Genomic DNA, 16,782 nt, shown 5'->3' with positions numbered 1-16,782 from the left:
TTATCGTGTCTCACGGTGTTGTCGCTTGCAGATTTACTTATACTTTTTCTTCAACCCTGAAGATGGGGGCGATACGTTCCTCCGAAACGTCGGTTAACACCACATATACACGGTGCCAAATCCCAGAAGACTGCATTCTTCAATATTAGAATGGATCTTAGAGAGATAAGATGGCATAGTATGGATTGGATAGATCTGGCTTAGGATAGGGACCAGTGGAGGGCTCTTGTGAACATGGTAATGAACCTTCGGGTTCCATAAAATGCTGCAGAATTGGCGGCTCCTCCAGAAGGACTCAGCTCCATAAGTAAGTAAGTAAGTGGGGTGGAGCTAAGTCCCTTGTACTGCGACCACTTCTGGCCTATTCTACCAGCCCCAGATGATACGAGAGGGTGGTTGTGGAGGAATTGGTGGAATGAAGATTGGCAGGGAAACCGAAGTTCTCGGAGAAAACCTGCCCCAGTACCACTTTGTCCACCACAAATCCCACCTGACCAGAACCGGGATCGAACCCGGGCCGCCGTGGTGGGAAGCCAGCTACTAACCGCTTGAGCTATGGCGCTATCAGACCAGTCCTTAAGCAGTGGGAGCAGAAGTCTTGATTTTGTAGTACCCTACCCATAGACAAGAGCCTCCTTCGCCCTTCGCAGTTTACAAACCGCACCAATATCCATCATCTAAGCCTTGTCTTACCCAGTTATAGACCCTAACTGTTCTAACTATTTTTATTAAATTTAAGTGATCTATGGCAACCATCACCCTGGCAAAGCGTGAAACCAGAGGAGGAAGGCAGAGGGCTAAGCTCAAGTAATGCTCGGGGTATCTCAACTACAGGGCGTTAAAATCCAGGAGACGGTACTGTTCATTGTAACCTCTGTGAGACCCTCATACACAAGTACCACAGTGTCTTCTATATTATGGGCAGTCACTTCGCCCCTATGGTGGGGTCAGTGAGGGTATCAGAGATGCCCCCTCCTCTCCTCCCATAAAGTGGACTCTACGTTAGCATTGTACAGCCGCGGAGGAACACGGCGATCCCTCAAATCTTGGAAACCTGTGGTTCTCTACTGCTTTATTACAAGCAGACAGTGACTGCCATTGTTCCGTTGCGCACTTACGGCTTAGGCGGGTATTAATGTGTGGAATTTCATTCACACTAATTAATTTAAAGAGCCCCTTAATTTCAAGGTCTAATTGAACCTCTACGCACGCCCATATATGCTGAAAGCTTTGACAGATTTCCATGTAACTCCTTGTCTATAAGGTATCTAAGAGCTTAATCTCCTTTATGGCATCCTATTATTCTCTATTGTTTGCCTCCTGACTTCATCTCTTCACGTGCAACTCTCGTGAATCATTCTCTGCATCTTCAAACCAACTCGATTTGGCGTTCCCACTTCTGGCGTACTTTCAGAGCTGTTTCAATAACTCGTATGTGGTCCATTTTGTGCACTTGCCTCATACGACAGTTATGTGTTTATTGCTGTGGGCACATTTCATTAATTTTAATTTAATTTAACAATATTTATTGCCAGGATCGTAAGAAATAACGTGCTGTGTTTCCTTGTTGCAGTGTTCAAACGTCACGACGTCACCCTACACCACGTACCGACACCCAACATCGGCTTCTCCAAGGTGAGTAGAGGACAAAGTAGCCATAAGGGTAATTTTGCACTGCGTGATAGGGTGACTCCAAAAAAGTTCGAGACCTCGAAAGGTTGGGACTTAACCTTGGGCTATCATCAGAAACCCTAGTAGGATTTGAGGTTCTCTCATCGGTGTAGGGTAAAAAATTCTCTTCTCCGCAGCGTCCAGACCGGATCTGGGACCCCCTCAGCCCTAGCGATAAAGCGGCCGAGGCGTGAAGCTGATCATTCACCTCCAACTAGTGTCGAGGTCAAGAAAACGTGGATCTATACATCCATTCCCCATACGTCTTCATGGCGTAATGCTTAATTAGTTAATCACATGGATAACTTTACTTTTGCATAGATTTACAATATGAAGTCTGTTGGTCCTTTCACGAACCAGCCTCTATTTCCTGCCGTAGTTTTGTCAGGCGAATAAAAGAAGGATTTATTTCGCGTCTTTTCAGACTTCTCAGTGCAGGGTTCCCCTAAAAGGATTATACTTAAGGAGCCACGTAAGAAATGCAATGCTTTCATTTGTCACTGCTGCTTCCACCTGTGCAGTCGTGCATAGCTTGGTTAGAGTGGGTTTAATCAGGTTAGAATAAGTTACATTAGGTAAGTTTAGGTTAGTGCATCGTACGACTGCTCATCCACCAGGGCTTTCAGGCAGATCCTGGTTAATTATACATTATGTTACATTGAGATAAGTCGGGTTGACGCGTACTAGAAAGCAATCACCTGCGCATCCAAACACAGTTTTCGATTACTTTTTAAAATTTGGGAAATGTTTGGATTTTTAAATACTGCAAACTCTCGAATATTTTAAATGTGTTGAAATGTTTTAATTTTTCGGAACATTAAAAAAAAATTTTTTTTCGAATTTTGACAGAGATTTTAAGACCGAAAATTCTTAATTCTTAACAATTTAAAGTATTATAAAATTTATGATAATTTAAAAATTTCAAAATTTTTAATTTAACTTATTTTCTGACACTTTACGAAATTACATAATTTTCGGACTAGAAATTTTTAGAAAATTTTCTCGTCTTTTACATTTTAGAACATTTCCGAATTTACTCAGTTTTCTAAACTTGTTCACTATTTTCTAGATAACGAAAATTTTAACAATCATTGAATGTTCGGAAAATAATAAATTTCACGGAAGTTAAAATTTTCAATCGTTTAAGTAAATTTAAAAATGTGATAATTTTCAAATTGGCGAGACTGCGTTACATTAAGTTTAACCTGAGATAATGTTAATTTATGTTGGAACATCAGATCATTGTGCATCCACCAACTTGCCTCCCTGCACATTCAGACAGAGGTTGAGCAGATTGTAAATTTATAAATGATTGTGCGTTTCGTTGTGTTAAGTAGATATCTCATGGTGAGTGTGTTTGGAGATGTCACTGATGTGATAGTTGAGAGATGGCTGCGAGTTTGTTGCAGGCTGAAGTCCTGGGTTGTTCTTCTGTGCTGTCTTATTGTCTGAGACTATTCTGTCATGGCGCTTAAGAGTTGTCTGACCCAGTTTAGGAAAGTTTTAAAAATATATAATTAAAAAATAATTTTTAAAGTGTAGGAAGAGTTTGAACCACTGGGAAGACCAAGGCGTAAGTGGGTGGACAATATTAAAATGGATCTTAGAGAGATAGGATGGGATGGTATGGATTGGATTGATCTGGTTCAGGATAGGGACCAGTGGAGGGCTCTTGTGAACACGGTAATAAACCTTCGGGTTTCATAAAATGCTGGGAAATTCTTGAGCAGCTGCAGAATTGGCGGCTTCTCCAGAAGGGCTCAGCTTCATGAGTGAGTAAGTAAGGAAGAGTTTAAAATATTCTTAATTTTAAAATGTTTATTTTTTTTTTTGTAATTTCCAGAACTTTTGAAAGGAGATTACCCTAAGTTTTAAAATTTCGGAGATTTCAAGATTTTAAAATTGTTGGAAATGTGGTTTTCTAGCACAGAGCGGTAGTATCATACCCGTAGCCACCGTGAAGCCCAGCGCCACGGCTGTGAGCTGTGTGAGACGTACAAAAATCCCTGCATCTTAGTGGGACAATCAAAATCTTTGCGCAACCCAACGTCATAGTTCACGACCCGCCCAACGTCCTGCATGGAACAGTTCTGCATTTGTTGATAGCCTACGGCTGCATTTCTCTTCAAGGCACGACTTCGAGTTCCGGTCGATAGCATTTTATATCTTGTATATGAAACATGGCAGTTAACTTCCCTGCTACAAAAGCCGGAGATATAAAGAGATTAATTCAGACGGTGCCGTCTGGGGATAAAAGTAAAGATCGAAGGAGGGAGTGAAGAACATGATGGATCCAACCAGATAAGAAGAACCCACTGACCCTGTTGCTGCGGGTTACCTGCTGGGGTCAGCCAGGGTACGACCCGAAAGTTTTAGTGGTGTAGTCTAGGGATTCCCACGAGGGCCTCTTTGGTGGGCGCAATAAAGAGTAGACCTATATTTTGAATGATTATAGGCAGGCATTACTCCTGCAGCCGACAATAAACCTCTGCTTCCGGTATGTCCTTTCTTAGACTCTTCAAGAAATTCTGCGTTGTATAAAAGCAAATAATAATTTCACTATTTCTGCTTTTTCTGCTTTCTTCCTCTTACATTTCATGTGGTCTTTCTCCTCTGGTTTCATCCTTCCTTCCCCATTTCTTTTCACTGTCTGTTTTGTTTCCTTTGTGGAGTATTTTTATTTATTTTTCTTTCATTAGTTCATTCCAATCTCTCTTTTTTCTTTTTTTTCCTATTCTCGTTTTTTCTTCCTCAAATACCCCATGCATACATTAGAGCTTTAAAAATAAATGTAAGTTTCTAAATATGTTTGACTTTCAGTAAATCTTCTATTACGCTGTAATTGGTAGCTCTGCATCTCCGGAGTGTAGAAGTTAGAAATTGCTTACTTGAATTGGAAACATTTCTTAAAACTAACAGTCCTGTTCAAGTAGCCTATGGCAAAGTTTCCTCAACGAATTTCAGTGTAATAACAGGTGCAGTAATCAATAGATTGTTCAAGAAGTTCGGAAATTTCAGTGATATTCTGATTGTGAGGGCAAGAGTCAGTTCGAAGTTTGAATACCTCTGCAGGTATTGAAGAAACACTTGAAAGGAGGCTGGGTTATGGCTCTTGCCGTCAGGTGGGGTGAAGTTGACAACCGCTCTTGCGTCAATTCTTTGACTGAACTTTCGTTTGCTGCAGTGTGCTTGCCAGAAACAGTTACTTTGACAAGTCAGTATTTCGCCCTTCGCTTGCAGTCACAGAGGGTGAATTTTCTCACATTGACGGTCGTAGATGCCGAATCAACTGCAGAGGTTATTTAATGTCGACTTATATGATAAGATAGCATTCGGTGAATTAAGAGGACTGGCGAGGACGCGGTCATGTCCTGTTTTAAGGAACTAATCCGACATTCGTTTAGAGCTACTGATCAAAATCACGAATGACCTCATCATTCAGGATAGTTGATGTTATAGCCAAGGTTCGAACGAAGTTCCTCCCGAATATAATTCAGAAACCAACTTCCTGTAACTGAAATATTTTCACCTTAGAAAATTTCCATATATTTCTATGTGTTTTGACATCTTCTGTAATATCGTACTGTGAATGGATCTATTTATGAAAATATACTATTTAAAACTTATCACTTGTTATCCATGTGTGCAAGAAGTGCATGAATATAAAAGAAACAAACTCCGTGGCTTGAGTCCACAAGCGAACTATACTGACCGAGCGACCGCCGCTTGTCGGCGAAGTTAATGCCAACTTTAGGGATACAGAGTGTCACGTGGTCAACGCAACGAATCCCCACGGTAATTAATTTCGATTTTCTAGACCGAACGTGCATGAATATATTCGTCCAAAATTGAAAACGTCTGTATTGAAAAACAAGGGGCCATCAATGAGAATCCTCATAGAGGACATATAAGTATATTTCTCTTATAACAAAATATAGTTTGATTGTATAAACTGTTGCCTTCAATACGTCTCCTCTTAACCACATAATAATTCCTATGTCTGATCTAGTTTTTGTGCACGCGACTGTCTCCGTGTGGTATATGGCTTCTGTCCTCCATTAAATGGACTGTCTTGTCTGGTAGACTATGTATGAGGTGAATTTTGGATTGACACATTCGTCTCACGTGAACCTCGAAATCAGTGACAAGATTCATTCATTTCTCACATCAAAGTCACTTAGACGCAAGAGGCCGAGATATGCTGCCTGTCCATTTAAGGCTTTACACCACAATTCACCGACACTTTAATATGGACGTGAAATAAGAACGACATCAAAAAGAAAGGATCCCCCCCCCCCGAAGGAGACTTCGCTCTTCACATTGTTGCGCGGACAGAAGCACTGTCGACGTGTACCATGTACGGTTACAGTAGCCTGTAATTTATCTATACATACCGTATATATGGAATGTTCCTTTTTCACCAAAGTCTATTTCATGGCTATATTTTCCCGAGATTGTTAGTTTGGTTCCTGCTCTGTGCTCTTTTAGCAAAAATTGAAACTGTGAATGAACTGATAGCCCTTTCTCTAGTTACAGACATTTAAGGATTTATTTCTTGTTGAAGTTTCTTACAGGGATGCACAATTGCATAATTTTAAATGTTATGGATGTGTAAGTTTATGTTTCATGGAATTAAGATATTTTTAAGGGAGGTAAGAGAGTTCTTAGCCGGTCGCGGTAGCCGAGCGGTCTAAGGCATGCGCTGTCTTCGCTCGCTCGGAAGCAGGGATCGTGGGTACGAATCCCAGTCATGGCATGGATGATTGTGTGCGTTTTTCTGTGTTTGTCTATAGGTAGAGGCCTTGCGACGAGCTCATCACTCGCCCAAGGAGTCCTACCGAATGTGTAAGATCTAGTAAACCGAAGTGAAACGGAGAGTTTCATGGAGGTAGGCCTAGGCCCAAAAATTGGGGCTGTGACGCCACAGAAAGAAAAGAAAGAAGAAAGAGAGTTCTTATGTTTCAAGATCTTTATCTTGATATCGGAGGGTACACACTCAGAGAAGATGATTGCCGGAATTCCAGGCGGGGGGTGTCGAAGTGTTTTGCATCAAAACCTGATACTCATAGAAAGACAAGATATACTAATTTTCTTGTTATACTCGTACAATGAGACCATATTTTCTCCTGCCTCCCCCTCACCGAAAACTACATATATTTCATTTGATATTCAACTCCCAACTAGATCAATATTTTAGTCCATGTTTTTACTTTTTCCTTATTCCATATCAGATAATTGTAAATGGCCTGATATTGCTATGGCCTTTCTACGGTGGCCTACTCCTTCTGCTATCCTTTTCAGTTCATTATTCGTTAAATCATCTCATCACGTCTTCTCGTTAGCTGTCTCAAATTGTAGAAACTAAAATATACAGAACTATAATTTTGCCTTTACTTTTGTATGGGTGTGAAACGTGGTATCTAATATTAGACGAATAGAGTGCTGAGAAGGATATTTGGACCTGAGACGGATGATATAATTGGAGGCTGGAGAAAACTGCACAGTGAGGAGAGCTATAACATGTACACCTCGCAAAATATAATTAGAAGGACTAAGTCAAGGAGGATGAGATGGGCAGGGCATGTAGCAGGAAATGGTGAAGAGAGGAATGCGTATAGAGTTTTGGTGTTCAAGCTAGAAGGAAAGCGACAACTAGGAAAATTTAGATGCAGGTGAGAGGATAATATTAAAACTGATCTTAGAGAGATAGAATGGTGTGATATGGACTTTATTAATCTGGCTCAGGATGGGGACCAGTGGAGGGATTTTCTGAACACGATAATGAACCTTCGGGATCCATGAAATGTTTGGAAATTCTTGAGAAGCTACGCTATTAAGAACCTCTGGTTGGTCGATCTTATGTTGGGCCATCATTTTGAGTCTTGTCGCATATTAAACAAGTTAGATACACTTGGAACGAGGCAGCACGGTGACTTTTTTTTCCTTGGCACTACAGCCCCAGTGGGCCTAGGTCTACCTCCATGAACTCCGTTCACTTTAGTTTTTCTAGATCTTACACATTCGGTAGGACTCCTTGGGCGGGTGTTCAGCTCGTCGCAAGGCCTCTACCTGTACACAAACACAGAAAAACGCACACACACAAACTAAACATCCATGCCCTGAGTGGTATTCGAACCCACGATCCCGGTTTCCAAGCGAGCGAAGACAGTACATGCCTTAGACCGCTCGGCTACCGTGACCGGCACACTGTGACTTTACCTCGTCAAATTCAGTTTATGAGACCGAGACAATCTGCAACACGTAATTCTCTGTGTGTGGCTCTCGCTGACAGCTACCAGAACAGTTGAGTGTCCACTAACGTCAACTGTCTCAAAGAGAAGTGGACGGCTGGGCTCCCATCTGCGCCTGTTCCTTATCTCTAAACCGAGTTGCACGAAATTTGGAGGAACGGCTCAAGAAGTTGCATCAAGTTTCACTGTGTTTATCAGTGTCATGTTTTCGGTGGATGTTGGGTTGTACATAATTTCTCGGAGAGTGTTGTACACGTAAAGGGACGATTTTACATTTTACATTTATCCTTTTAATAATAGAGATTGTATTTTATTTTAGACCGCCTCTGTGGGCTAGTGGTCAGAGTTCCTGGCTACAGATCCAGACGTACCGGTTTCGATACCCGGCGCTACTACATTTTCTGAGAAGTAGTGGGTCTGTAACGGGGTCCACTTAGCCTCGTGAGGATAATTGAAGAGGTATTTCAAGGAAATAGCAGCTCCGGCCTAGGAAACCGATATTAACGGCCGTGGGGATCCGTTGCGCTGACCACGTGACGCTAAAGTTGGCACTAACTTCGCCGACAAGCTGCGGTCGCTCGGTCGGTATAGTTCGCTTGCGGACTGCAGGCCACGGATTTTGTTTATTTTTTGTTTTGATTGTATTTTATTTTCTCTCATATAAATCTGGGAGCTTTCCCGCGCCTCTGTTCTGTACTACGCAGTGAAGTAGTATGAAGCAATTAACATGTGAGAGTCAACACTCAGGCCAACCTCCATTTGATCCTCGTATCAATATTGGAAATATTCCCTGCGCTCCTCGCTTTTCGCCAGAGAAACACGGACGCAGCTACCGATTGAACAAGTGCACAAGAACCCAACTTATTTATATTCATCAGTGGAAAATCCCAGAATCTGTACTTGTAGACGCGATCTCAGTGTACCTCTGCTTAATTTGCACGTCAAATTACACTTGGACGCGACTTTATGCAACTTTGTAATAATGATAGTTAACTACCAGCTATCTGGTACAACTTAATGGGATGTCAAGGCACTCCCTAACTGAAACTTCAAATCAGGCTTTGTTTCTTCTTTCAATTTCAGTTGGATGTTGGTCTCACGCGAAGTTAGCTTGCTGGCCCCAAATATAAGATTGACTCGTTCCACGGCTTCCCGCCGTGCCAACCGGCTGTTAGTGTATTCAGGCAGCTGTTTCAATGTTTCAGTGTTGAGATTTATAAGTCATAAGGGGAACCAATAACGGCTACATTCCTTCACTTACTCCAACGCTCCCCGTGAGAAGCAGAACAACAACAATTTATGTGGCGTCCCAACAATTGTCATTAACAGTGGATCAATTTGTCATTATTTCCTTCATTACCTACGAGGATGTTCCACCAGTGGTAGTAAATATTGGCCATATTGCTGATTTTCACATTATTCTTTTCGTTTTTAGCATGCATTCCTTGTTTTGAAAGAATGAAATTAGGCTTATGCTATCTCCATGCTGTCTGTGTGTCTGTGAAATCATGCATCCCATCAACTTCTGAGTCTGTATGAATCTTGGTACGTATGTCATGGCACCTGAGCCCATCTCAGCGGCGCACTTCATAAATCCCTCCCATCAGTCTGTGTGACTGTATGTGAATCCCCCTAAGGTTGCTATGCAACGGATCGTAAAAACATCACTGAGGCAACGATTACACACGCAACAATAGAAGAATTGTTGGATACGTTGTTTTCTGTGCGGTCTGTGACATATGAAAGAAAGTAGGGTATTAGTTCTTCAAGGAACATCTTGCTATTTATATTTCCAGTTATATACTTGTTATCCAAGGGTTGGGGTGTATAAATGTATACAAGAAATAAATGGAGCAATGCCTGAAACACGAATAATTGATCATGGGAGAACGGAAGAGAAGTGCCTTTTTCTAATTTATATTGTGATTTTGCCCAATTTATTCTTGGACTTATATCTCTAATGACCCAAGGAAATAGGTGCCTTAATAACCAGACTAACTCTATGGACCTTAGAGCTTCTTGAGAAGCCGCCAGTTGTGAAGCTACTGAAGAATTTTCCACCGTTTTATGGAACCCGAAAGTTCATTACCGTGTTCACAAGAGCCCTCTACTGGTCCATATCCTGAGCCAAATCAATTCAATCCATAAAATCCCATCCTATATCTCTAAGATACGTTTTAATATTGCCCACCCACCTACGTCTTGGTCTTCCCAGTGGTCTCATCCCTTCTGGCTTTCCCACCAATAACCTATATGAATTCCTTTTCTCCCCATTCGTGCTACATGCCCTGTCCACCTCATCCTCCTTGACTTGATCATTCTAATTATATTTCGTGAAGATTACAAGTTACGAAGTTTCTCATTATGCAGTTTATTCAACTTCCTGTCACATCATCTCTCTTCGGTCCAATTTTTTTCTACACCCTGTTCTCAAACACCCTCAGTCTATGATCTTCCCTTAATGTCAGAGATTTTAATAACCTGACAAATAATAACAATTGGAGATAGAACCCTTAAGAACTAAGGAGAAGATATGCTTTGCAGTGTATGCGGGTACTTTGAGAAGACATGGCATTTGTAGAGATTGTGGAATCGACCTTACTCACGCATAACCAGAGGTCGCGGGAAGCATTCAAGAAGGCGCAGCCGAGGACTAATTTGTTAGACACTGGGACTGGATTTATTCAATGCATAAACACTTTTGTGTTAGCTTACTGCTGGTCGACAAGTAGTATGACTTCTTTACACAAGATCTGTTCTCGTAAGATCATTGCGTGGACACGCAGAAGCTTTCGGCATCATAGTGCTTATGAAACTCGGAGTAAGGTGAAGGGAAGGGCCGCGCCGTGGCTCAAGCGGTTAGTCGCTGACTTCTCACCGCGGCGGCCCCTGTTCGATCCCGGGTCTGGTCAAGTGGGATTTGTGGTGGACAAAGTGGCGCTGGGGCGGTTTTTCTCCGAGTATTTCGGTTTCCCCTGTCAATCTTCATTCCACCAAATTCCCCATCATCATCATCATCATCATCATCATAATCACCCGGGGCAAATACAATAGGCCAATCAGTGGCCGCCTTGCCGGGTGGACCCAGCTGGACTCCACCCCTACTAAGCTGCCCATGTACTTAACTAATTAAGCACTACTCTATGAAGACGTATGGGGGAATGGATGTATAGATCCACGTTTTCTTGACCTATGCGCTAGTTGGAGGTGAGTTAAGAAATTCGGGTTACTATGAATTTCTCATGTAGAATTGCCGTATCTTGCTGTGTCACACATATTTTTTTTATATTTCTCTCCAAATATAATTTACTTTTTAAGGGAGAAATTCCTGTAGTAATAGGTAGTAACACTAACCCCATGGAGCTGAGTCATTTTTGAGAAGCTGCCAGTCGCCCAGCTATTCAAGAATTTCCCAACATTTTATGGAATCCGAAAGTTCAATACTGTGTTCACCTCCACTGGTCCCTATCCTGAGCCAGACAAATGTAGTCCTTACCACTCTAACTTATTTCTCTAAGATCTACCTTAATGTTATCTTCCCACCTGCATCTATGATTTTGCGGATAATCTCGGTGTTATAGAAAGTTAGTAAGTAAATCGGCGACACAAATTAAACCTGTTGGAAATTTTATATTATGGTATTTAGAATTTATTTTTGTGAACATAAATTGTCGGAGTCTCCGAAGGTCTCATGTTCCAATATAATTGATAGTTTGTAGTTTCCTTAATATAATTTCCTGGAACTTGTGAGACAATTTTCGACATTGGTAACATTGATACTATTACAGTCGTGGTTAAGTTCATACTAAATTTAAAAGTTCACCATCTTCAGAAGCAGTCACAAGGCTCCTTCATTTTTCAACATAATCTCCCTGTATATTGAGGCAGTTGTCCCATCGTTTCACAAGCCCCTGAAAACCAGCAGCATAAAATTCTTTTGGCTGCTGTCGGAACCAGGCAGTGACTTGCCTACAGAAGGGTAACTATAGACACTATAGCCACTGCTATTGGTTGTTCACGTGGCATGGCCTACCTCACAATGCATGACAGGTTAGGTTTTCACAAAGTCTGTGCATGATGGGTGCCATGCATGCTGACCCCACAACACAAAATGCAAAGAATTGGTCTGGCATTACAGCATCTTAATCGTTACCACGATGGACACGATATGCTAGCTCGAATTGTCACAGGTGATGAGCCTTGCTCCAAGCGACTTCCATTTGTTCGGCCCTCTTAAACATCATCTTTCGGCTGAAAATTTTCCCGACGATGAAGCTGTTTAAAGGGAACACACCGCCTGGTTCCAACAACAGCCCAAAGAATTTTATGCTGCTGGTTTTCAGGAGCTTGTGAGACAATGGGACAAGTGCCTCAATGTACAGGGAGATTACGTTGAGAAATAAAAACATTTTTCAAATCAGTACTCTTATTTGTTTAAGTTCTATATCCATTTGTAACTTACTTATTGACTTACCCTCTTATTTCTCAATTTCTATGTTTATTTGTATAAGTAAGTCTTTACGTGCTTATCAGAATATTTTACTTTATGGTTATGCATTTATTTTCTGAACTTTGAAACAGTCTTCACAGTATGTCTAATTCTTGTGGCTGAAGAGAGAGATACCAGTCACGGTAGCCGAGCGGTCTAAGGCATGTACTACTCTCTTCGCTCCTTTGGGAACCGGGATCTTGGGTTCGAATCCCACTCAGGGCATGGATGTTTAGTTTGTATGTGTGCGTTTCTCTGTGTTTGTGTACAGGTAGAGGCCTTGCGACGAGCTGATCACCCGCCCAAGAAGTCCTACCGAATGTGTAAGATCTAGAAAAACTTAAGTGAACGAAGAAGTTCATGGAGGTAGGCCTAGGCCCACTGGGGCTGTAGTGCCAAGGAAAAAAAAAGAGAGAGAGATAGTTATACAAGAAACGAAGTAGGACGATGAATGAATCATGAATTCTCTGTTCATAAATGCCCGCTTGTTTACTTAATTTGGTCTAAATAGTATCAGTCTGAAGCTACAGCGAGTACTGCGTCTTTACGAACGTTTACTCAGGCGGAAGCAACTGCTCCCTCTCACGCCAAGTCGAGTCGACTCGGTACGCTTAAGTTCGTTTCACGGGCTTGCTGTTCACAGAACTCCCTATATATAGAAACCATATAAGTAGAACAATTACACGTTCTCATGGGCAAATGAATCATCTGTTAACGTTCAAAATCATAGCTTTGTTGTCTCGTGCGTCAACTTGCCCTCGGACTTCCGCCTGTTGAGTCGGCACAGCGTCCAGACGCCCCGAGCTATAAGTAATCTCTACTTTTTGTGAGGGAGCGGGGTGGCTGTGGGAACTGGAAGTCTGCACGCAGGCAACAAGTCTGACCAGATGAAGGGAAAATTAATGTGCGTCACCACATCAAACAAGAGCCGCTGGTTCCGGATCGAACTTCGAACTCGACTCTGCTGATGCAGATCTGGCTGCATAAAAACACAACCGCACTTAACGACGCTGTCAGTATCGGTACTATACATCCAGTTGTATTCATTTCCGTCAGCACAACTTTGTGCTGTACGTCAGGTGTTTAGTATTGCAAGTTTCGGCCTTTCGATCATCATCAGGCGCTGTAGTACTAGCTCACCATTATCTCGACTGCTCCTTCCATGCATTTGCCAATGATTACACTCGTTATATTTTATAGTATTTTTCTTACGTTCATGTTTAATGCAAACTTATATAGAGGTAGGCCGCGCCATAGCTCAAGCGGTTAGTCGCTGACTTCCCACCGCGGCGGCCCGGGTTCAATCCCGGGGTCTGGTCATGTGGGATTTTTGGTGGACAAAGTGGTGCTGGGGCAGGTTTCCTCCAAGTACTTCGGTTTCCCCTGCCAATCTTCATTCCACCAGTTGCTACACAATCACCCTCACCTATCATCTGGGGCTGGTACAATAGGCCAGAAGTGGCCGCAGTAGAAGGCACTTAGTCCCACCCCACTAGCAATAAAAAAATATATATCGTGGTATTTTTAAGATGCTAGATGGAAAGACTTTGAAGTGTATCATATAATGTTATTCACTTATTCAAAAGCCACTTAATTATAAAATGTATATATGGAGCATTATAATTCAATTCAAGAAACCCACATTATGGAATACTGAGACTTATAGACCCACTGATAGGCAACGGCTCGATAAACGCCTTCCAGCGGAGACAGATTCGTAGTAAACAGATCGTTACTATATAAACACGTTCCAACAAATAAGCAACAATATAGGACGTCCATTGCTAGGCAGTGGACATGTTTCCTGTGAGGTCAGAACCGAAGCTGTATAAGGAGAAGTGAACAATAACTGAGAGTTCATCTGGAAGTCCCATTGAAGTGTCCAGCAGAAGAAGAAAATAAAGTGTTTCAGACAGTGAGTGGTCACGAATTGAGTCAGAATTGAGAGAGTCGCAGATCGGAACTGAGGGCATCGGCAGTCGAAGGTCATAGCAAGAAAGTAGTTACACTGTGCCGAGAAGAAGACTGAACACATGCTGTAGTTTCAATGATATTTTAAGTTACGGTGAGACTTTGATAAATCCATTACTAGGAAACGGAGAGTGAAGATTAGTGAAAGCACAATGAGATGATTCAGTACGGAGTGATTGCATATTGTGAGAATGGGCAAGAGTGGTATACTTAGCTGTAGTTACGACTTGTGAGTGATCAATAAATCAAATTACCAATCCCAACTCCGTCTTTAATCACTATCACAAATGACAATATATTGAATGCAAACACTGGCCAATGTAGATAAGGAATGTGCAATACCTGGTGATTGCCGAAAGGCCGAAGCATGTGTAACAAATAACTAACATACAGCACATCGAATACAGGAACTTGTGTTAACGGAAATAAATACAAGTGAATATACAACACGATATGACGCTCTGATACAAGAGACTATATAGCGCGGAAAATAGGGCTATTAATGAATATGGGGCAGTTGGTGAATGGGAATTAGCAAGCGAAACAAAATTACACGGAGAAGGCGTGCCCCAGTCCCATTTTGTCCACCAGGTGATCTGACACAGAATCATACTTTGGCCGCCGCATTGGGAAGCCGGCGACTAACCGCCTGTGTTACGGCACCGTCCTATTATTGTTTTTTTTCCTTGGCACTACAGTCCCAGTGGGCCTAGGCCTACCTCCATGAACTTCTCCGTTCACTTCGGGTTTTCTAGATCTTACACATTCGGTAGGACTCCTTGGGCGGGTGATCAGCTCGTCGCAAAGCCTCTACCTGCACATAATCACAGAAAAACGCACACACACAAACTAAACAGCCATGCCCTGAGTGGGATTCGAACCCACGATCCCGGTTTCCAAGCGAGCGAAGACAGTGCATGCCTTAGACCGCTGGGCTACCGTGACCGGCCCTAGTATTGTTATAACCTAATATTTCTTCTGCGGATTCGATTCTTGTCTTCCCCACGTTATCTCCTATTCGATGGGTACCGGGGACTCATTCCCGCTGGTAAAGCTGTCGGGACTCACCTCCATCTAGTGCCGAGGCTAAGGAAGGTGGAGCTATAACTCCACTCCCCACATGTCGTCATGACATACTGCTGAAGTAACCACAGGGACAACTTCAGCTAATATTTTTATTCCCTGTTTATGTATAGGTTGGTACGTAATCATGGTACTGGTCATGTATTTTTAGAATTAATTCCTTATATTGAAAACATAAAAGAACTCTTATGAGATCACCATCCTGTGTGTGTGTCTGTCAATCCCCTCCCATCAACTTTTGAATGCCTGAGCCAACCTTAATGAAACTTGGTACATATGTCATGGCAACTGAGCCCATCTTAACGGCGTGCTTCATAAATTCCTCCGATCAATCTGTATGACTTTATGTTTATCCCTATTGTTGCTAGGCAACGGCTATATAAAAAGTTACCGCGGCAACAAATACACACTCCTTTTTCTATGCGGTCCGTATCGTATCAATGGAAAGCAGGCTAATAGTTTACCTAAAATTTCTTGTTTCTTAATTTAGTATTGAAGACTTTGGGATATATTTACGGTCTTAAAAGCAGTTCTTCGAAACCAGAGGTTATCTGAAAGAACGTATTTAGCGATTAGACTCTGAATGTGGACACTTTTTGGGATCACAATAGTTTTTGTATACTATTACAAGAGAAAGCAAAACAATTGAATTTGAATGTGTACAGAACAACGTAAGGGGAATGTATTGAAATAGCTCTATTATATTGAAAGGAGTTCTAATCTTAATATTTACAGTAGAGTGTACGTGACTGCAGCCTATATGTCATTTCTCCCTATTATATCCCTGATCGGGTATCTGGTTTGCTTCTAGTTTACAATGCCCGCTACATTTAACGAAGCCGGCAGAATGACAACTCAGCCGTGCATCTCGACAAATTTTTTCACCTAAATTTTCATTATAGACACTTGATTGTAAATAATACGCCACGCTCTTCAAGCAGGAGTGGAATGTAGTTTACTGGCTCCACTGAACTCTACTCATGGCTGCTGTGCGGGACTACACTGAAGCTATTCATCTGACTTTTTAGGAGATTGAGTGAAATGCCAACTGAAACTTGAGAAGTCATCAGTCTATAGACGAGTGTCCAATGTGAAACTATCGGAAGGCCTCATATTACTCCAGATGACCGAATAAATAAACAGAAAATAGTAAAGTGTGTTCAAGAATAATGTTACTACATTGCGAATATTTTCGGTTTTGTTGTTTGGCGTCACCCACTCATGGAACTGAGCTCTTCTTGAGAAGCTGCCAATTGTCAGCTACTCAAGAACTTCCCAGCATTTTATGGAACCCGAAGGTTCATTACCGTGTTCACT

At 41.9% G+C, this 16,782-nt stretch overlaps 1 protein-coding gene across 2 annotated transcripts in view; it reads left to right on the top strand.

Annotated features, from left to right (window-relative positions):
• The window catches only part of LOC111865566, a 566,968-nt gene that overhangs the window by 336,712 nt on the left and 213,474 nt on the right, over positions 1-16,782 (top strand). For both annotated transcript variants that reach the window (XM_023853714.2, XM_033751867.1), the window contains exon 3: positions 1,574-1,635. In XM_023853714.2, the coding sequence (XP_023709482.1) occupies positions 1,574-1,635 (62 nt within the window). The remainder of the gene's footprint in view (positions 1-1,573; positions 1,636-16,782) is intronic.

Source organism: Cryptotermes secundus, unplaced genomic scaffold (assembly GCF_002891405.2).
Source record: "Cryptotermes secundus unplaced genomic scaffold, Csec_1.0 scaffold836, whole genome shotgun sequence".
Classification (NCBI taxonomy): Eukaryota; Metazoa; Arthropoda; class Insecta; order Blattodea; family Kalotermitidae; genus Cryptotermes; species Cryptotermes secundus.
This window is presented reverse-complemented; position numbering and strand designations above follow the sequence as displayed.